The sequence below is a fragment of the Aptenodytes patagonicus genome, chromosome 16 (assembly GCF_965638725.1).
Source record: "Aptenodytes patagonicus chromosome 16, bAptPat1.pri.cur, whole genome shotgun sequence".
NCBI lineage: Eukaryota > Metazoa > Chordata > Aves > Sphenisciformes > Spheniscidae > Aptenodytes > Aptenodytes patagonicus.
Genome location: NC_134964.1, coordinates 648,024 through 670,234, shown reverse-complemented (window position 1 = coordinate 670,234; position 22,211 = coordinate 648,024). Strand labels below are relative to the sequence as shown.

The following is a 22,211-nucleotide window of genomic DNA, read 5'->3' as shown; positions in this document are numbered from 1 at the left end:
CTGGTGGGGTGAGGAGCAGAAGAGGCCTTGACTCTGTGTCAGCACTGCTCAGCAATAACTGAAACATCCCTGTGTTATCAACACTGTTTCCAGCACAAATCCAAAGCATAGCCCCATACTAGCTACTGTGAAGAAAATTAACTCTATCCCAGCCAGAACCAGCACAATCCCACAGTTGCCTCTGTCGCAGATCAGTTCCTCAAACACCAGCCAGGTCACGGGTGACGTGGGGTTGTTTCTCTGCTTTGTGACTTGCAGATGTGATGCAGACCTGTTGTGTTAGCTTCCTCTTGGCTTCTGGCAATGCTCTGGGCAACTGCAAGAGTGTCAGAAAAACAAATCACTGTATAGCCGGGCCCGTCTTATTCCCCTACACGCCTTTGCTGCTCGAGACCTTGGAGCTGGTCTCATGATTTTCACACTGGCTTGCCATGAGCTCCTGCCCAGATGTCTCCCTGCTGGAGCAGCAGGTGGAGCTGAAGGCTGTTGATACAGCACTGATGTCTAAGTAGTTATTAATAGAATTGCCATCTTCTGATGGGCTGTGAATCCCTGTTTGCTCTTGCTTTGTTTTAAAATAAAACAAAATCCCCTCCTGCCATTTGAAGAATGGAATTTAGAAGTTCCTTTCTTGTCAGTAACCAGCTCTGTCAGCCTGAGTGTGCCTTTGATTTAGAGGCAGTGCTTTTAGGATCTGTTAAGTGCTGCTATATAGAGGTACTGTATGGTCAGTACTGACTGTAGTAATGCTTGTAAGTTCCCCACCTCAAAGCTGTATGCTGCAAAGGCTTGATAAAATGTAAACTGTGGGAGTACCAGTAACTGGGAACTTGGGAAGCAATTCCTTTTAGGTACATTAGTTTAAAAGCGTAAATTCAGTGTATGAAACTCAACACCAGCAGACAATCCTTCAAGGTCAGCAGAAGAGCACAAACCTCCAAACCTGTGTACCAAAACTGCACTGGCTTAAACTGAGAAGACGCAGCTCAAAGTACTGCGTGCCTTGGGAGCTGTGTTGCCCTGTTTTTGTTCTGGTGCTCGTGACTTCCTCATGCCCGCTGCGGACCCTTCAGTGCAAGAAGAGTCTGGGCAGAAATTGCTACACAGGCCTCAGGACAGGGCTGCTTTCTTTTATTCTCGCAAAACTAATCTCTCATTTGAGGTTGATAAGTGAGTCCAGTTCCTGAAGCAGTGAGAAACCACTTTAAAGCCTTAAATAAGATTGATTTGAGGTTTGGGGTGTTTTTTTTTAACTACAGGACTGTTTTTAGCTGAGATGATATTCCTTACATTAGTGGCTCTCGCTGTCTCCCTGGACAGCTTTTCCCCTGGCCTTCAGCAAAGTGTATTTGCACGCACGTGTGATCTGCTCCTTGGCCTTGTATTGCTGCTTTGCTTCCGATGCCATTTGTAAGATTCTTTAAGGGACCATAGTACCTTTGCCACAGGCCCTAATAGATAAGCTTCAGAATAGTACTGTGTTCATCCTAGGCCCTAAAAAGAAGAAGGAAGCTTGCTTTCTAACAAAGGGGGAAGTCCTCTTGCCTTCTTCAACCCACAGAAACACTAGGAAGGTGCCTTCCAGATATCTAAAGGGTCTTCTTACATCTGAAGGCATGTTATATTTTACTGCATTTTGTGGTCTGCTTGAACACCTTAATCTCAAGAACAGAAGGGAGCAGCAAACTGAGATGAAACACTGTACCAAAAATGCAGTGTGTGGGGGGGAGATGGTGAAAGGGTTGTTTTGGTTTGTTGGTTTGCTCCTACAAACAGACGGGAATAATTCTCCATCTCCCTTCAGTGTCAGTTCTTGACTATTATTGATATCAATTGAATTTCTCTCTAGCTATATGACTACAACCTTTGTGGTAGAAGCCATGGCTGCTGCAAACGCCCAGCTGCGATGGAAGAGAATGGAAAAACGCAAGGTTTGTGTGGGGTTTAATTTTCCATTTTCTCCTGTTCTTTTATCCTGTAGGACTTGCCTGAGATTCCTCTGTATCTTTGCCTTGCCTCATTAGTAACTCTAAAGGAATAAATTTCTGCTGTACTTAACTTTGCCATATAAAATATGGCTGTTAGTTCCCTGTGGGGTTGCTTGTTAAAGACAGGATTTTCTGCTCCTGCTTTGAAAAATCTCTTATGCTGTTCACATTTCTTACTGATTGTGCTCTCCTTGCCCAGAAGTGCTGCTCAGTGAATGTGGAGAGGTGGCAGCCAATATATTGGTGCCATTTGGAGTGTGCTGAGGTCTATAAATTCTTGCTGATCTCGGGTCATTTAACTGGGACAGGCTGGAATGTCCTTGCTGTCACTTGGGCTGTATCGCAGGGAGTGGACAGTCCTGAAGTACATCCTTGCTGTAAAACTTACTTGTGGCTTTTTGGATCCTGGCTTTAGTGGCTTTTCTGGATCAGTGCAAGTCATAATTGTTTGCACTGATTTAGATCCCTGCCTGTATGTTAGTGGGTTGGAGTTAGGAGCTAGACCTGTCTGCTCTGACTAGCTAAGGCTATATATGTTTGGAATTTTTTTTTCTACCAGTTCTGCAACCCTGCGGGTCTGCCGGAAGTTTCTGACTTCCTTGTGCCATATATCACTACATGAATTGGACACTGCTGTGTGCATGACCTAGGCTAGGACAGCAGAGCCTGTCACTCGCTTCAGCCTGCTCTGCTAGTGCCCTCTTCTGCTCTCCACAGCATCCTAAGCCTGGGCCAAGGGCTCCCTGGTATTGCCTTTGCTTGCGTGTCCTGCTCATCCCTCTTTCGGACCTTCCTCTATGTTTTTGGCAGTGAGACCATGACACTGGTGGTGCCACAGCCTGTATTGTGGGTAGCAGACATCTCAGCAGTGGTCTGGTCTTTTCTTCCAGGAGGACGATGAGGATGAGGATTCTTCTTCTGGAGTATCTGACAGTGATGTTCTCCTCCAAGATGGCTATGAGCGAGCAGAGACACGACCTATCCTGTCAGTTCGTAAGTACCCAGTTGGTGCTTTCACTGGATCCAAGACCTCTTCTCTGCAGACAGTGTCCCAGTGGGCTCCAGCAAGTGGAGAAGTACTCTTCTGTCCATTTCACCCTTAATTCCACATGTTCACATCCCAAAGTCCTTAGCACTTGCAAGATAAGACTCATTGAGAATTCAGTTCACCTTCTGCAGTCTGATAAAGATCTTTTCCTTCTAGGTCACTAAGATGAGAACATCTTACTTTGAAAACACTTTTAAACTAACTTCAGCAGAGTAATTGGACCAGTGACTCTGCAGCTGTGGAGTCATACATACTGTCCTTCAAACTGTTGCTAGACCTTCCTGAGTGTCTTCAGATAGTCTGGGTTTATTGGAGGGACTGGTTGAAACACTTCTTGTTTTCAACTTGCAGAGAGACGTGGCTCACCCAATATCTTTGAAATCACTGAGAGGGTGGAAATGGGCCAGATGGCTTCCATGTTCTTCAATAAAGGTAAGTGATTCACATTTTCAAAAGTCCCTTCAGGTCCTCCTGCACATTGTGTGTATGGCTTTTCCTTAAGTTGGTGTGCCTCTCAGTGTGGGTTTGCATCCTGATTTTGTGATGATTCCACCCAAAAGTATTGTTCTTTCTCTGTGGACTGTATTCATCCCCCTGTACAGTGTTTCTACAAAGTAGAGTATTTATGGGCCAGGTGGGCCAGAACCTGCATGAAGGGAGGGTGCTGTGGTGGTAGTGGAACTAGTCAAAATACTGCAGGTTATGGGCCCAGTTTCTTGAGGCAGGGAAGTGTAAGTCAGTGCCTTTTCTGACTGCCCTTAACCCAACTCTGAACTGCATCTATCCTCTGTGATCTCCACTGTCTAAAGCAGTAGAGCCCAGCTGTAGTGTTCGCTAGTTCCATCTTGGTTGTAGCATTTGAGAATAAGATGTTTGGGCTTCCCTGAACCCTGTAAGTATCAGTCTGAAGGAGAGAGACTTCTGGGGAGAGCTTTTGAGAATTGCGTGTGTCTGGGGAGTCACCAAGAGAGCTGCTGGGACATGAACTGCTGAAAGGGTCCCTGATGTGCATCTGATAGGCAGCTGTCTTGTCTTTTTGTGTTTAAATGTGTCTTGTATGCCAGGGAACAAACTTGTACCCCTACTCTTAATAAAGCCATATCCATTGCTGCATGCGATAGAAATGCAAACTACCATCTTAGGTATTCTGAAACTTGTAAAACAGTATATTTGAAATGCTGTGCAGAGCCAGAAAATCATCAGACACCATGGCTGTGCAATTTTGAGCCTGTCAGGCCCCATTTCTTGTGGAAAGTAACATTTTTCTCTTGTTCACTGGCCACCTTACAAAGATGCGATGGGCTGTTTTTTTCCGCTACATTACATCAGCTTTATGCCAGTGTGAGACTGTTGCCTCTGAAGGACAGCTGGGCTTAAGCAGTGAAGATTCCTTGAACTATATTTCTGATTTTTAAAGTCCAATTGAAAAAACTTTTTAATTTCCCTGCGTGCCTCTTCTGGGCCTTTGTAGATTTAAATCGCTTAAGACTATCAAAATAATCCACCTTGGATAAGGCTGCCACTTTTCTAGTCAGAGAAGAGGAGAGGTGACTTGAGCGTGGGCTGGAGACTCGGAAACGTCTTGTTCCTAGTCTTCCCTGTAGCACTGGGCTGCTCTGACTTTAGGCAAGTTCCCTTGCTTGCATGCTTTGCCTTCTGTAAAACACCATGAACACTTCCCTGTCTCAATCATTCTCTGGGGAGTAATATTTGGGAAGTGCTTTGAGAGCAAGTGCCTTATAACAGGGCTTAGCAGTGTTGCTGAGGATTCAGCTGTAGAGGCCTGCTCAGCTGCAGGAGGGCTGGGGGATCACAGGAGGCAGAGTGCTACCATAAGCAAGTTCCAGAAGGCCCCTGCTTTGCATGTGCTTCACAGGGGGAGATGGTAATGACCCCCCAAAGCCAGCCAGGCGTTGGGCAGTTGCCTTCTAGACCTCTCTGCCTTGATGCTGGCTGCTGCTCAGCCAGTAGAGGGTGCTGGAAATACACGTCCTCTCTCCCGTCAGGCACTGATGTACGCTTCCTAGCAAAGGGGTATAAACTGCTTAGTACCCTAAGTCTTAATCCCTTTTCTTAATGTTGCTTTAGCCAGAGTTACCTGATTTCTGTGTTAGGTATCCTCGCCAGGACCTACTCAGCCCAATGCAAAGGGATGAATCTCTCTGCAGGAAGGGGGCTGGAACAGCTGCAGACCATAGCTTGAGACAACTTGTGACTTCCAGATGAGATGAGGTGCACACAGCAAGGGGTCTGGGGCAGCTGTAACTCGTTTGCTGCTTTCCCTTCCTTTGTGCTCAGCAGTGAGGCTCCATCCCTCTGCTGTTGCTGAGTCCTCCTTCAGAGACACGCTCTGGTCTGCTGAGCGGTTACAGAGAAGAGACAAGTTAAGTACCTCCCTCTGCAGATCCTTACTGAGGTGCTTCCTTCTGACAGTTGCACAGAAAGGCCTTGAATAAGGGCAGTTGCTCAGTGACCAGTTGCTACTGCCTAGGGCTGAGAAACTGAGCCACACTTGGGAAGTCCTGGCTCCAAGCGCCAACGTCTGCAGTTGCAAGCAGCTTGCAAGTGTCTGAGTGGGTTTTTGCTCACAACATACCTTGGGTTTGGATCCGTGTTTTGTATCTGAGGGCTTTACAGCCTTCAGAGGGAAGGCTGGTGAAAGCTTTGCAATAGACCTCAAAGCCTCTGATTTCTCGTGAGTTCTCTGCTCCTTTCTCTTGACTGATTTTTATTTTCAACAATCTGACAGGAGTTGAATCTGCAGTCCTGGGAGGTAAGCTGGGGATAAATCTCAATTTCAGACTGTCTGCTTTCTTGAAGGGAGCTGACTTAGGTTTAGGCTGTGAAGGGCCTGTGTGCTCTTTCAAAAGAGCTGGCTCTGAAGAACTGCTTTCTGCCTCCGCCCCCCAACGTTGGGTGCTTTCTTCTGGGACTGAGCAGTCATTTATTGCAATAATGAATTCTGGGCACATCTATCATGCTGTTTCCTCACAGGAAGTCATTGATTTTTTTTTTTCCCCGTTTTGTGTCCAGTAATGAAAGTATTGATCAGGGAGGGTCAATAGCAGTTTATAAAAGAACTGATGCTAAAGTCTTCCTGCCTTCGAGAGGATGAGTTTGGGAGAGGACTGTCACCTGGACTTCCCACAGACAGAGAACTTGGCACTGGAACGGGGGTATAATATGTGCTGGTGGGTACCTGGTGGTGCTGCTGTGGCTTAGCTGGTCGTGTTAGCCTTATTTTGTGTGTGTGTGTGTGTCGGGGGGGGGCGGCTGAGGCCTGAGATCAGTAGCAGATCCCCAAAACAGAATCTATATCTGAATCTGTCTAGTCCTGTGCTTAGTGTGTCTTGCAGCTTCTGTCTTATGTCAGTTATTTGTTATAATCTTCAACACTTTTTAATATGAAATTGGAGAAAACTGGTAGGTAGGTTGTTGCCATCTTCAGAAAAATGTAGAGGCTCCTTAACTGTGAAGCTATCTTAAATCTTTCACAGAGGAAGAAAACAAGGGGGGAACTATATGAAATGATCTGACAATTTCTGTAAGATCTCCATTTGTCTGTTTAGACAAACCAGGAACAACTCTAGAATACTGGCCTTAGTGTGCTGCTTTACAGAAGCAGGAAAGTTTTCTTGCTGCTTTCCCAGTACAGCCCTTTTTTAGGAATGTTTTATGATAAGTAGGCACAGCATATTGAATAATTTATTTAAACGAAGGCAAATGCCTATTCATGTTTCCTGACATCCAGAGATCCAGGGGCAGTATGATGGCAAAACATGGTAAAACTCTGGGGCATCCAAGCACTGTAGAAATATTAGGCCACGTTCCTGCAGTAATGGTGTCCTTGTTTGATAGTTGTCACATGCGAGGGTTGGAGAGGTGAATTGATTTGCCCAAGCTGCATTAGGATTAAGCATCAGGAGGCGTCACAACTTGAAAGTATGGGCAGGTTCCTTGAGCTGTTTTCCTTCAATGTCAACTTCCTAAATGAAACAAATCTGAGGCTTTTTCTTTTGTAGCTCACCTGTCTCTGAACTAAAATATGTTCCAGTTTGTTTTTCCTTGGTGAGATTTATACTGACTTGCTTGGAAGAAAAGAAACCTGGTGTGTCATCAAGCATTTCTTTATCCCTGCAGATTTTAGCCCTCCACAGCAGTGTCTTGTTGTGCCCCAGTAAGACTGTCCTGTGCACCCAATTAACTTGTGTAAGACTTTTTAAATCTCATATGTGAAGGCAGGACAAGCTTGGGGGGGGGGGGACCCAAGAAAACAGTATGGTGCAGGAACAGCATACGCTGTGGCAGTAGAGTAAGAGGGCTGCAGAAACAGAGGTTTAAAGCTTTGCAGGAACCTTGGCTCAAGTTGCTGATGGTAAGGAATTTCCCAAAGCAGCTCCATTTCAACCCTGTGGAACCTGAGCTCTGCGGGGCCAAATACCTAATGTGAAGGTCCTGCAGGTTTGCAAGCAGAGGGTTTGGAATCAGCAGAGGCTAAAAGCATCTTCTCTCTTCATTTCACTGTTTGTCAAGCTGTGCTCACACCAAGTCCATGAGCATCAGCTAGATGTTTGCCTGTGGCTGTTCCAAGTTGACAGCTTCATCTGGCAGATGACTTATGTGAGACCTGTTGGTCTTGACCAGCAACTGGAGGATGGGCTTGAACTAGAGGGCCTGTGTCAGGGCCAGGTATTGAAGGAGGCAGGGTTGAGCTCTGAGGCACTTTGTGTCCCGTCAGTTCCTGTGCTGTGGCTAAGTTCCCGAAGCTGCTGATGTGACCCTTGGGTGGAGTTTGCTGCAGAAAGAAGTAAACTATGGAGGCAAATGGTGATTTATTTTTAAGGCCTCGCAAAAGTTTTGTGTATTTGCAGTGCGGAGTTCAGGAGTCCCTGTGTACTGTACAATATTTCCTTTTCCTGCAGTGGGTGTCAACCTCTTCTATTTCTGCATAATTATCTACCTCTATGGAGACCTGGCAATCTACGCAGCAGCTGTACCGGTCTCTCTCATGCAAGTGACCTGGTAAGTGTGCTTACTGCTGTGGGGCTGTGTGCTAACAGAAGAGAGCAGGCTTTTGGATTTGATGGGCTGATAAGTCCTGAGTGGGATCAGCTCTACTTCCTGAAGAACCGAGTGGAGAAACGACTCAAGGACAGCTCATCACTTGTGGGTGGGAAGGTGAAGATGTTTTATATTCCCCACCCAAGTGCCTGCTACCTGCCTGGAGAGTAGCTGACCTGATTTCAGATGAGTCCTCAGGTGTGAAGTACATCCAGCTTCAGCACTTGCAGACATGGGACTTGTTGCTCAATAGTTTGGTTGCAATACTCTGTGCAATATTTCAGCTTCTCTGTCTCTTTGGGTAAGAGCTGAGAGGTGTGATGCTTACCAAGCCTGTGACCAGCGAGTGGTGATGTTACATGGACTTAGCTCTGGACTGAGACCAGTTCCTTTCTCAAAGAAACAGATAATGAAAGAGATTGGTTTGATCAAATCTGGGCTGGGCTGGATTTGGACTCATGACTTGGAAATGGAAAACTTCAGTGATCCATATATGACCTAAACTTGCTAGCTTGATCACCAAATGACCAAACTTGTAAATAACTGCAGGCAAATCAAGAATTTGCCTTTAAATGTATGGTACTCAGTGACTTGCTCTGTTACACAGTCCAGAAAATATAAGGAGGGGAGGGTGTTCAGGGAGGGAGAGGAGGAATGGACACTTCAGGTCTCTGATCATTCTTCTTTCTTGAACGCAGGAGAGGGGAAGACAACTGCTAGGAGTTAATTAGTGTCTCTTGTTTCTCCCTCCTTTCCCAGCAGTGCCACTGGCAACCATTCTTGCAGTGTTGGAGATGGCACAAAGTATAACGATACAGACAAGTGCTGGGGGCCAATTCGACGGATTGATGCTTACAGGCTGTATCTGGTGAGTTTCTGAAACTGGAATGACCATTATTTCCATTTAAACTTTGCTTCTAGTGGACAGGGATTTTTTTCCTGTAGAGATAATGTAGTTCAAGTGAACAACAGAGGTGTGAAGCTTTCGGTTCAGTCTGACCTTTTTGGCCAAATACCCCCTCTCTATTCGTGGTGATATGGCTGTATTTTAATTTGGTGGCCATCAGAATGATCCTTACAACTTTGAGTTTAAGTAGAGTTCTGTTCTTGTTGTGCAGTTTTATATTGCTTAAGCAGGTGATGTGTCCATGCCAAAGGGTGGGGGTTTTTTTCAGTGGCTGGCTAAGTAATTGTTGCTTTGAGGTAATTGTTGTCAATATACTGGAGTATCTTAAGCTCTCTTGAGTGCGTTCTTTATGTGAATAAAATTGTTTATGCTGCAGGAGAATCTGCTTTTTGAGATGATGGAAACAGCCCACTTAAACAACATCCAGTGCTGTATGCTGCTTTAGTAATAGCTTTCTGTCTAGTTTAGGACTGTCTATTGCATCTATTACTGTGCTGTGGTTCTGCTGTGAAACCGAGGTTTTTCCCAAAGGATGATAAACACTGCTTCTCTTGAGCCTGGGGAGAGTTGAGCGCTTGTACCTGGAGACAGATGTCAGTAGGGCAAAATGAGAAGAGGGAGGTATGCAAGTGCTGTACAGTGTGGCTTCTGTTAAGGGTCTCGGTGAGAATTTTAAGAAAAAAGAGTGAAGGTGGCCGTGTGTGCAGAGAAATCCAGGGGTAAAGACTACTTGAAGCAGTTTTGCAGTTAGTAGATTTTGGACATGCAGTGGATCACATCCCTGAGTGTACTTGTTCCAGCATTATTGCAAAAGTAAGAGCTGGGCCTCAGAAATATTAGTGAATGTCAAAGCCTAGTTAATTATTTAAGAGAAATATTACTGCTTTATTAAATTGTGTCTTGGTCTGTTTCTTTAAAACTTCCAGAAGATTGAAGATTTCCTTCCTGAATTTCAATAACTCTCCCTGACCCAGCAGAAGGAGCTAGTCAGAAAAGGCAGACATGCATTAATTACTGCCTGCATCTCTCAGATATTATGTCTATAATTCATGAAGATAATTGTTGTTAGGACTTGAAAAATTAAAAAAAAAATTAAGACTGTATAAGCATTAGACTTGCTGTTGGTGTACATAACTCTCAGAGGAGCTTTTTCCTCTGCTTGTCTCCTCTTGTGGATTTGGAGAATAAATATCTGCAGAGTCTTTGATAGTGGTTAATCCTTCCCTGCTCAGTAGTTGGGATGAGGGTTTCAGTGCTTTTCTCTGCTCCCCCTTAGAAGTAGGGAGGGATTGTTTGTGGGAGAACATACCAGTCTGTAGTGGGTTGCTGGAGGGGGACGGTTCCCACAATCACTTTTTTCAGGAGACTGCTGGGTGTCAGCATCACCTCAGAGTTGTGGTTTTCTGTTAAGGTCTCTAATGCTTCTTAGTGGATGAGTATGGGAGTAAACTGGGACTTGTTCTACCTCCAGCTCTGCTGGTCCCACTCCCTGGTTGACCTGTGTGGTTTTATTCTCCAGAAAACAAAGACGATGATGACTTCCCCTAGAGAGGGATAAGAGATGTAGTCATTTATAAAACGTTCAGACCGCAGTACTGACACCGTCTTCAAGTTTGGGCTGCCTCTGAAGTGACTGTGCTGGTTAATATTTTCCCCTCCGCTGTCCTGTTTGCAATGTGGACAACTAGTGACCAGTAGTTAGAGCTCTTAAACTTTCTGAGAGAAACCTGGGGGTGGGAGGGCAGGGGCAGGAAGTTGCTTGACTTCAAGCAAAAATTGAATGGCAAAACACTGTAACTACCTCTACAAATTTTGTCCAAGCTTCTTGTGTATGGAAGTGGAGTCTTGAACATGCAAGAAAAGCTGAAACCTGCCTGTCTGAAGGGGAAAAGGCAACGTGAAAGCGAGGAGGGGTGAGATGCATCAAGAGTGTAGCTATTCTCTTGGTCCCAGGGGATCATACCCACAGAGAACTTGCTCTGTTTTCTTGACTTTTTCTTTTTTGGACTTTTGCTTGTCGGAATAATCCGGGTTCCACATTTCAGTGGACAAACAAGGTCTCTTTTTGCAGGCAAGGGGACAGATGGATACTGAGATCCCAAAAGAAAGCAGCTGAGTTTTTGGATCAGCCCTTTTGTCCTAGATGCCTGCCTCTAGTTTTCGCACCTCGTTTTAGTACTGTATTTAGGTTTAAGTGACTTTTAGGAGCAAGATGGGTGGATATAACTGGAACCTCTTGCCTGTTCCAGTGAAGCAGGTCTCTGGATGTAGTGTGATGTTTCTTACTCTGTGCATGCCCCCACAGAAAATCTTTTTTGGATTACTAGGAGAAATAATCTATTTGAGGTTTTCTGGGAAAATGGTGCCAATGGGAGCTCTCTTGTGCCAAGTACCACCAGGCTGCCAAAGATCTGTGCTGCCTTCCTCCTGTCGACTCTTTCTCTCCCAACGCTATGTCTTTTCAACAAAAACCATTTCAAACACTGACTCTTCGAGCTGGGGGTGGAGAGGGGAATAATGACTGATGTAAAAATCCTATTTCACGGTTTATTGTCCAAAAAGGCTTCTGGAAGCTGTCTCTGCTCTGATCACTGTGAATGGAAGCTGAAAACTATGTACATAATGAGAATATTTAGACAGATTAAATGCTTCTCTTGAGACTTGCTTGTCTGTGCAGCATCTTTATTGCTACTCCAAAATTTCACACCTAAGTGTGACTGCAGAGTCTTCAGAGACCACTAGGTCCCTATTAACCTTTGTCTGGACAAATGGTTATCTTGCTTCTTGTTTGTAAATTGCCTTAGAAAATAAAGGCTTGCAAAACAAATAAGTGAAGGAAATACTGAAATAGACTTTTGCTCCTGTCCCATCACTTGCTGCTAATATTTGCCTTCTCTTGGGGACCGTAGGAGTCCTGGGAGGTTTAAAAGGTGAGCCTTGCCATGCTGTTCCACGCCTGTGAGGGCAAGACCACGCAGGGCAAATCGGCTGGAAGAAAGGCGTGTGTTAGATGGCCCAGCGACCTTGTTGAAGGCAAGCACTGATTACAGTTAAAGCAGATCGATGGCTTTCTATCTTCGCTTCAGATCCGTCACCATGCTGCCATGTCCTCGACAGCTGAAGTGCCTCCTGAGTCCCTTGGCTGTCTCGATGGCAATGCTAAGGACAGGGTCGAGTTCTCTCTGCGCTGAATTCACACTTCAATGCAGTCGCTCTATCATGCTTTCTGTAAGGTCAGCTGGACGTCTTCTGTGTAGGCTGCGGGGAAGGGGCAGCGGATTTAAGTTTCAGATATCTCATCATAACACTTTCTTGTATTTCTGTTCCAGTGATGTAGGAATGTGACACGATAGTCCCCATTTCTAGAAAGCAGATACTGAGATAAATAAGAGATTAAATCCTGGGGATCAGCAGCCATTCAGAGTGTCTGATCCAAAATGCATTCATGACCTGGCAAACGGCACTTGTCTTCTGCACCAGGGCAGCTGTTGTAGCTAAAACCTCTACTCTCTTCTCGTCCCTCCTCTTCTGGCAATTTGGGACATGGTGTCTTCCCATGACGGGAAGGAAATGGCTTAAATTCTCAGAGGGAGCCGTACGCCTTTCAGAAGAGGCACTGGCACAGGTACTCCTGGTAGCCTGGCTCAGTAGTGTATCAAAGCTACCAGGTGCATCTGTTCTGTCTGAGTCTCTGTTGGTTTTTTAGCTGATTGGGAAAGGGATGCAGCATCCGCTTTTGCCAGTTCACAGATGCTGCAGTATCGCAGGCAGCCCAGCGGGTGCGGGCCGAGCGAAGATGGGAGTGCAGATGGTTTAATGGAGATTATCCCAGTTGGAAACGTGCTTGTGCAGTGAATAAAATGAGCGGGCTTGCGGGCGCTTACCGTCCCTCTTCAGGAGGGGACAATGTCACCCCAGCCTGATGCTCTGATCAGAATACCCAGCGACCAGAGCGGGGCTGGGCTGCAGCCGCGGGAGGCTGTGCAGGGGGGTGAGGAGGTAGTCTGAGGACATGTAAAATTGCTCAGTGCCAGCAGAACTTAATCGGCAAATGCAAAGGCTGAACTGATAAGTGTTGATGTAGATCCCATCTGCCTCGGCACGGTGCTGCCTTCCCAGCCCTCTTTGGCTACAGGCTGGAGCGCCATGCTTTGTGCCGCTAGCGTACGTGCTCTGCTTCCCTCCTCAGCATTTCTCCTCCCTGACTGTGCTGCATGTCTGTGTGCACCCTGTTCTCTGGGTGAAGGTACCTGTGATTTTTGTTGTCAAAAAGGATCTTTCCAGATACGTTTGCCTGCACTAGGGCAGTTTTATCGGCTTGTTCAGTGCATGAGACTCTTGTGGCCTCTCTGCCCCGTCTCCAGCTCAGGGTTGCCTTCTGGCCTCTGTGGGTTTTCTTTGTGGGTTTTTTGTTTTATTTTTTTACCTCCCAGCAGTGATATGAGGGGAGCCCTCATGGCAGTACTTGAACATCCGCACTTGATCTACACTGTCTCTTGCCAACTGGGAGCTGGAGAAACAGAGCTGGAGCAGTGCTGCAAGCAGAGTGCTTCTTCCAAGGACACCTGGGTTTGCTCCGCTTGTTCCCTTTGCAGTAAGCGCTTTTCCTCTGCCTTGCCTTCTTCAGCTGTGCCCTGCAGCAGCATCCGGTAAAAAATGGGTCACAGCTGCTGTCTCCTGGATATTCATTCTTACAGGTCTCAGTGTCTAGAGACCTTGAGAGCCAGCAGTGGGGAAGGTAGCTGCTTCAGTGGCAGGTGTCTGGAGCAGGGAGGGCTGATTTCACAGCACATCAGTCAAAAAGGTTTGGGGTGCTTGCCCTGGGATCCCAGGGTGAGCCAGGGGAAAGGAAGGAAAGCTGATGGAAGTTTACCCAGCTGGTGTGAAGCCATCACCTTGTTTAAATAAATTGCTTACACTGTAGTGTTGTTATGTTCCAGGTTACCCCAGCTTACAGTAAGGATGCAGCAGGACTGGGGCACTATTAGCATGTCACCTTGCATATCCTATAAGAAGTTATTCATGGTAAGACCTTCTTGCCAAAGATATTGCATTATATTCCCTACCACAAATGCGCTGATGCGTTTTATTATGATACTGATATGGAAGTAGAAACAAATGTACAAAAAAGGTGGCTGCTACTTCTGTGCATAGATCCAGTTCTAAAAGCCTTCAAAATAGGGAAAAGCCTCTCGAGGGTCCAGAATATTATGCCATTTCGGTATGTACAGGCACCTGAGTTTTGAGCTATTGCTGTGGCAGGAGAGGAATTAGTACTGCGTTAAGCATAAATATCAATAGCCCTAACTTTGTTACAGGTGCCTCTGAAATACAGCTTTGCTTGGCTAAAAGCCTGGTCTCGGGGGCTGATTGGAGTCTTCTCATGCCTCTCATCTAGTCAGCTTCCAAAAAGTAAGATCAGTTAAGTTGATGCTTTGCTCTGAAGTGGTTGAAGAAGGACAGGAGCCAAGTTCATTTAAAATAAATGGTGTCTGGATGTGGGATAGGAAGGTGATTCTCAGCTTTTTTTTATTGTGAAACTAATAAAGTTGAAATTGGCACACAGCCTTGTTAATATGGCATAAATCCTGCCTCCTTCATCCTGGTCCATGCTTCTTCTGTGGGCTTGTCAATAAATTCTTTCGATTGCTCACTCATCGTATGCCTGTGACAGATAAACTAGCTCTTTTGGAGTTTCCCACACCCCTCGTGTTTCCTATTGCAAAGGGAACTTCAGATAATAACTGGCCTTTTGAATAAGAGGTTTCTCCTGACCTGGCAGGAGGAGAGGCAGAAGGAGTGCGGTGTTGTGAAAGTGGAATATAAACTTGTTGTACTAGTGACCTAAGAGCTGGAGTTCAGCTTCTGGTGTGTGACTTTTTTTTTTTTTTTTTCCCTTGCTTTCTTTGTAACTGATTGCATTTTGAGTAAAAGAAACATCAGCCAGAAGGCAAGCCTCCCTGCTGCTAGGGCTGGGTGGGAGAGTGAGCCTGTGGTACAATAGTGAAGCAACTGCAAGACCACAGATTGAAACAACTAAGTTTAAAGGATTAGCTTGTCTCTTTTCACAGGAAAATCAATAGTGCAGGGGACTGGAATGTGTTTTCTGCACAGAGCTGTCTGTTCACTTCACAATGAGAAGTGGGGTTTTTTTTTTTTGCTTAAGTGGGGCTTGGGTTGCGCTGTCACTTGGACACTGAGCTTTTCCAAAGGGCCGATCCTTCCCCCCGCCACCTCCAGCTGGCTGGCAGGGGCTGTGTGGAAGGGAAGGGTGCTGTGCTGCTGGCTGTGTGCCTGGCCAGATATGCTGCAGGTGCTACCGGCCCTTAAGAAGAAGCAAGGTGGCTGGTGTGACAGGCAGAGGCCATTGGTGAGCTCCGATGCACTTGGCTTCCCCATAGAAGAATGTCCTGCACACTTTAGTGCTTGGTTTGACTTACGTGATGATGGACGGTGGGCATGAACCTTGGAAGTAAGCCAGCTAAACAAATTGGGCAAAGAAGTGGCTCTAGATATATCCCTGCTTTTGTGCACTCCTGCAGTTACAAACTCACCAACGCTGTTTACTGGGCTCAGACTACAGCCCTTGCTGCCCTGCAGAGCCACCCTGGTAAGGCTGAGAGGCCATGCTGCTGCTTTTCCTAAATAAAGCTGTCCCTTGGAGTAAGCTCACCTGGGCAGCAAGGCACCAAAGCTGACACTGTTCTCTCAATACTGGAGACCAATCTCTGCCGAACAGGGCAGGTGTCAGAACCGATACCTGTTTGTGATCACCCATGCACTACACAAGTTTTAAAGGTTTAAAAAGGGCCTTTTAAAATTCCTTTCTTGGACGAGACTGTTCCAGCAGACTCCCAGATCTTTCATTTTTGGAACAATTCTGTGGAAAATAAGTAATAAATGCATTTCCCCTGTGCAGTGTTATTTTGTGCAGTAGTAGTGACAGCATCATAGAAACCAGAACTGGAGAAGACCTGTTAAGTCAGCGAAGCACTCCCCTGGGAAATGCCATACGAGCCTTTTTCTCACCAGCATATTTTCAAGTATTTTGTTCGGTGCTTTAACACCAGTTTTGTTTTTAAACAGAGGTCTGACTTTGCCTGCCTGATTCATGTCAGTGTTTTCATTGAGTAAGACAGCAGTCTTGATCTCTCCTCCCCTGAAATTATCATTAGTTCCTTCATACACAGGTAAAAGGCACCAGGGCTGCAGAACTGTGCAGTTATGCCACTCTGAACACTACCAGAGGCTGCGGAGGAAAGAGCTCTGGACAGACTGGTATCTCTTTATATTGCTAAATAAGTCTGCAACTTCTTAACATTCTCCTAAATTGCACTTTATGTCTGAGTGAGATCACTGATGCTCTTGTCCAAAAATGTGGATTTTTGGACTACATCAGCAAATCCCACACGTGGCTCATGCTTCTGTAAGCAGGACTATAAATACAAATAACGCAGCTGGGATTTATCTTGTAAGTTGAAGTCGGTATAATGCTCTCGGGCAGAGCTGATCTCTGAAGCCTGTTGCACCACTTTGGTGTGCACTGTACAGGGAAGGCAAAGGAGGAGGCTGGGAGCAAGCAGACTCCCCGCTAACCCCAGGCAACAAGGCTTTATCTCTTGCTTTTGTGCTGCTGCAAGGTAGTTTCAAAGTGTGGGACATTTCCTTTCCCTTCAGGCAACTCTGGCCTGAAACAGTGAACGGGGATAATGCTGTCCCTGAAACTACATCCTCCAGGCAGCTGAAGAATAGTGTGAAACTCCATTGAGAAGTTTGTAGGGGAAAAAGAGGGGAAATAATGGCTTAGTGGTGGAGGCACTGTTTGCCTTGTGGCAGAGAAGGGGTTAGTGGCCTTCAGGAACAGTCATCCTTGCTGAACCCAAGTACCTCCTAACCCTGGCAGTTTGTGGCTTGACATGTTTGCAGGGCCCTCTTGTGTGTACGTGTCACGCTGGTCCATGTCTCCCTCGCTTTATGCTGTCTAACCCAGGGGCTTTTGTAGTCAATATAAATATTATTGCAGTTGCCAGTACCCTGCCAGGAGAGGATATGAATATGCAGGAATTTTGGGCAGTGTCTGTGTATAATGATTATGCTTTCACACTTTGTTGGAGGGAACTCATTAATCTCTCGTACCATGCTAATAAATTGGGAAAGCGGAGGATGACTCCTCAAGGTTACCCAGTGTCAGGAAGGAGGAAGGCTCCTGTTTCATAGCCTGTGGGAGGTCAAAGCAAGCTGGTGGGGGGGTACAGCCAGACCTGGCTCTGCAACTCCTCTGCTGTCCTTCCAAGTATCACAGACCAACCATTCAGCTCTCCTGCATCTATCCACTTTGCTGCTTCCCTCCTGCTTGTTCAGATGCAATTAGGAGATGCAGAATAAGGGGGAGCCAGGGGTCAAGGTGGTGGTAAAGTGATTACAAGATGCCGCAAATGGCTGTGCCATAAATACTCCAATGATGAAAAATTAGATGCCAGTCACCTCGGCGTTATTGCTGGCCTCCATCTTCCTCTTCTTGTGAAAAATGATAATGGAAGTGTATTTACCCTGGAGAGTGCAAGCTTGCCACTGGCTGTGATCCTGCACACCCCAGGTGTGCCAGGGACTGCAAACCAAATGACTTTCTGAAAACACTTTGCACCTGGATTTCTTCACTTTAAGAGGAGGAAGAACTGGTTTTCCAGAGTGTTCCTTCCAAAGTGGAAAGTTCCTTGTGCTCAGAGGTGGGCCAGCTCCAGAAACAGACTGCGGCCCTGAGTCAGGGTGGGGAGAGGAGAGCAGCACCCTCCAGTACTGCCTCGCTGTCCATGTGCTGCTTCTGCCGTGACCTCCCAGAACTGCACGTAGAGGCTGCTCAGTTGCCAGCTAGTCCTTGGTGTGTTGGATGCCCAGCAACGTCATAGCTTGCAAGGACATCAGCTGGGACAAGTACGCTTGTTTGCTGGATGGGCGGTCAAAAGCAAGCTGCCATCAGCTGGTGCTGGACTAGAACCTTTGAAAATCCCTAGATCATACTCAGATTCACTAAACTAAGTAGCTTTGGGGATACAGGCGCTTCTTTCCATCTCTTGCAGAAGGTCTTCCATTTGGAAGAAGTGCTGGCAGCGCTGTGGCACAGGAACCGTGAGTGGCAGCATCCAGCTTAATGGGTACTGTGGGTGAAATGCCACTTGCTTTGCTGGCAAAAACCGGCCTGGCAGCAGCTGAGGTCTTAGTTCTTGGGGGGTACCTCCTTCCTGCCTCAAGATACTGGGGAGAAAGGTGGGTGAGGGCTCCTTAGTGCCAGTGATATGCTTCATGTGAGTTATGACTATAAACCTCTGCCAGGTGTCCCAAGAGCAGCATGTTAATTACCGGAGCTGCTGTGGCAGCAGATGCCTGCTGTACTCAAAGCGTAACTGCCCTTGTTTCTTTATCTATAAATATTCCTTGTAGGATGTCTGGCAGTTGCGTCCTCCCTCCGTTGTGATCTTCCTGACTCTACGGGGATCCGGAGGTTAAAATCCCTCTTGTCTCTCAACTTCTTTGAGCAACCCTTGTTCTGTTGCTGGTTTATCTCTTTTTCAACCAACTTAAGAAGTTCATAATTGCTTGTCTGCTGATAACTTGCTGCCTATCAGCATGGCCCCTGCTGCAGCCCTGCCTCCAGCCTTGAGAGGCTGTGGATCTTGAGCGCCTTTTTTTTTTTCCCAGCTCTCTAAAAAGCTCCTTCCTGAACCATCAGACTCCTTTCGTGTATTTATATTTGTACTGTCCACTGCAAGGGTAAAGCTTTACCAACGAAAGCTTGGATCGCCGCCCTCACTGATGTGCCATCTGTCTCTCTAGCTTGAGATATGAGCTCATGCAGGAGAGAAACATGGCCTTGTCACCCTAGTGAAGAGGAGGAGAGATGGCAGAGGGGGCACCATGTTGCCCTCGAGACCCTTTTCCTTTGATATGTTTTAGCTGAAAAGCACTGAAGCCCTGGCATGAGCAACTGGAGCCTGCCGTTGGGTAGCATAGCGGTTGTCACAACTTGAAGTGGATGCAGAGGAGCTGCCAGAGGCTGCGGGTGGGTGTTGGTGTAGCTGCAAGTAGCTCTGAAATATTACAAAGCTCTGCTTTCTTTAACTAGGAGTCCCAAACGGGAGTGGGGCAAGCACCTTGCATTTAATATTTCTCTCCAAAGTCAGCCCTAAAAATTCCCTGAGGATGTGAATAGGAACACCAATTCATAAGAAACTACTCTACTGAAGACGATAGGTCTGGTTCAAGCTTCCAACCAGGGATAAAATCTCTGACCTGTGTCAGTGCTGGTAAATCAAGCTTTAGTTTTGGGTTTTTTTTCCTAGGTGTCTCTTTAGACACACTCTAGAGGAGAGTACCTGAGGTGGGAACAGATCAGCCAGTCCCTGGCTCTCCTAACATCTTGTTTGATCTCCATACTTGCACAGTCTGGTTTTGTTATATTGTTTTGTCTGTCCCTTCTAGTGCTCATCTAGGTTGTGAAATAACTCTGAGCTCAGGGACGTCTTGCAGAAGCAGAATGGGTGTCAGAATTGCCACTCCTGACAGCACGTATGAAATGTCTGCTTTTTCCTACCGTGCTCAAGGAGACTTTCCTTGTGTCTGAGCACTGAATCAAACAAAGCTTCCTCTGGGAAGTGCTCGTTCAAGAGAGCTTGCATCTTCCTATGGTTATCTTGCTTTGCAGTGGGAATGCTGTGTACCCATAGTCCTGTATAAAGCACTCAACTCAGCTTTCCAGCCAAGGTGGCAAAGGCTACCAAGGAGAGTGATCCATTTTGTTTGTCAGCTTGCTCCCCATTAGAGTTAGGGTTATTTGCTGTACTCTATCTTTGGGGGAAGACGTACTGTTGCTCAACAGTTGTGAAACCTAAGCATCAATATCTGCAGAGGTAGAGTTGGTACTATCCTGAAATGAAGTTTGTGTGAGATGTTGGCACTTCTTCTATCAAGGGGAGGCAAGAGCCTTCAAGGAAGGATTTGGTTTGGGGTGAGTTCTGGTTCTGAATGAGGGTGAGGAAGGCTGGGAGGAGGAAGAGAAGAAAAGGAAAGAAAAGGGTGGTTGGGGCCTCAGCCCAAAGGGAGATATTTAAGGAGAGAGCACTGCAACATCTCTTTACCATCTTCATATTAAAACTGAGGGATCCTTGGCCTGGTATCTGAGACTTACTAACTTTGCATTGGTATGATAGCCCTGTGCCACACAAATGCATTTATCCAAAACCTCTCAAACTCTTTTTTTTTTTTTTTTTTTTTTGCTCTGCTTCTGGAGTATTTGCTGCATTTAACAAGGTTAATCGTCATAGTCTCACTTTGCTCAGGTAAATACCTTGCTTGTACTCAACTGTCTGCAAGTTTCCAGGTTCTGAATCAACAAGAAACAGTAGCTACTGTTTTTAATTCACTACTCAGCAAGCACCAAAGAGATGCAATTCTTACAGATGAGTTTGTGGAGCATGGAAACAAGTAAGTTCTGATGACAGTTATGAATGAAGCTGGTTTTCAGATGGCCCTCTTGCGAATGTATGCAGGTACTAGCCGTAATGCTGTAACTACTGCATCTAAAACATGAATCAGCTATGTTTGGGGTGCTAATTGTGCTTCCTGAGCCGTATTGGCGCTTTCTGTAAAAGCCGTATGCTGGGAAGCAGATGAAAGCTATTGAACTGTACTGATTCAGGGTGATATATGGGACCCTTCAGGTCAATAAAGAACCTGTTTAGTCAATACAGCCCTCTGACTGGCTTAAAGCATGTTTGTATGGTCTGAAACACTCTTAGCTGGCCATCACTTAGTGGTTGAGAGCTCTCTTGATGGTCCTCTTGGCTGAAACTAAGCTGATAAAACCAGCCAGATGTCCTATTAACGCTTGATCTTACTTTTGCTTTTTAAAGATAAGCCAATAAACAAGGTTATGTAACCAACTTTTAACATAAGAGCTTTATATATTTCTAAAAGTATATTTTATTAAATACATATAAAAATATATTCCAGGCAACGGTAAGCCCCAGCTAGTTTCCCCTGTGGCAAGAAGACTTGAGTTGACCTGCTTGCTTTTCACTTTGAAATGCTAAGAGCTGACAGGTGCAGAGGCTGGGAAAGTGGTGTCAGCTGAGTAGCCGGCTAAGAGAAGCTCCCAAACCTTGGTGCCAGTACTATTGTGTCTTGGCTTGGTGGGAGGAATGGATTCGAAGACCCTCCCGGGGGTTGAGCGAGCTGATGTGCTGCTCATGGCTCCTACTAGCCTGCAGGGCAGAGTGTGATTCAGAGTGACAAGCTGCTGTTCTTCCCTCTACGCTCACTGGCTTCTAACTTTCTGACTGGAAATGTCGGTAAAAGCAAGAAAAACACTGTTTTCTTGGTCACTAATGTGCTGGATCTTCATGTTGTTTTTGAGCATGAGAAAAGAAGGAAAAATAAAGAATTTTGCATCTGTTGCACTTACTTGCTGTGTGTGGGTTCCACGTACCCTCCACAGCAAGCCTGGTGACCTGTCTAGCCTTTCCTGTTTAATGGAGGAGCTTGGAGAGAAATTAGGGAACTATGCTTAACAGCCAGTCTGTGCAAAAACACAGTAAAGGTTTCTCTTTGCCATCCTGTGAATATAAACAGCATTTGATAGATCTGATGCTCCTTCTTGGCCAAAGGGAGGATTTCCTTAACTTGCTTAAGTTTAACAATGAATCAGCCACGTACGCCTGCTTGTTTCTAATAGGAAATAATTTCACTAGTAGAAAAATCTTTAATCAAAGTAGACTATGCTCGTTCTGCCTTGGGTTAATTTGCTGAAGCTTAGGAAGAGAATTATAAACTCCTAGAAATCATCTCAGCTAGCTCAAGAGGTGAACTGGAAAACTTGGGAGAGCTTTTTGATGTGTCAGAGCTCTGCATATTTGATTTCTGGCAGGGCTGACTGGTGCAGTTTTCTATGTAGGTTTTGGATTGTTTGAATAGCACGTGCAATGAAGCACTTTGTAAATTATATCCCTCTGGGGGAGACCTGAGCTTGGAGAACATCAGGTGGAAAGTTTGGGTATATGTCTGAGGTGCTTATTCGGGCTTACTTTTTCCTCAGGGAGAGGTTATGAAACTAATTAACTTAATGGGTCGGAAGAGCATTTAGGTGTCTGGCACAGTGAGGTAGAGAAAGTAGACATCCTCCTTCTAAGCAACATAGTCTCTTCTCAACCTTTTG

The 22,211-nt window shown here is 45.9% G+C and overlaps 1 protein-coding gene across 2 annotated transcripts in view; it reads left to right on the top strand.

Annotated features, from left to right (window-relative positions):
• SLC38A12 (solute carrier family 38 member 12) overlaps positions 1-22,211 on the top strand; it is a 45,983-nt gene that overhangs the window by 4,450 nt on the left and 19,322 nt on the right. The window contains exons 4-8 of one of the 2 annotated variants that reach the window (XM_076353823.1): positions 1,850-1,931; positions 2,879-2,981; positions 3,388-3,468; positions 7,959-8,058; positions 8,860-8,965. In XM_076353823.1, the coding sequence (XP_076209938.1) occupies positions 1,850-1,931; positions 2,879-2,981; positions 3,388-3,468; positions 7,959-8,058; positions 8,860-8,965 (472 nt within the window). Of the gene's footprint in view, positions 1-1,849; positions 1,932-2,878; positions 2,982-3,387; positions 3,469-7,958; positions 8,059-8,856; positions 8,966-22,211 lie in introns of both variants that reach the window. The other variant, XM_076353822.1, reaches the window with a different exon arrangement.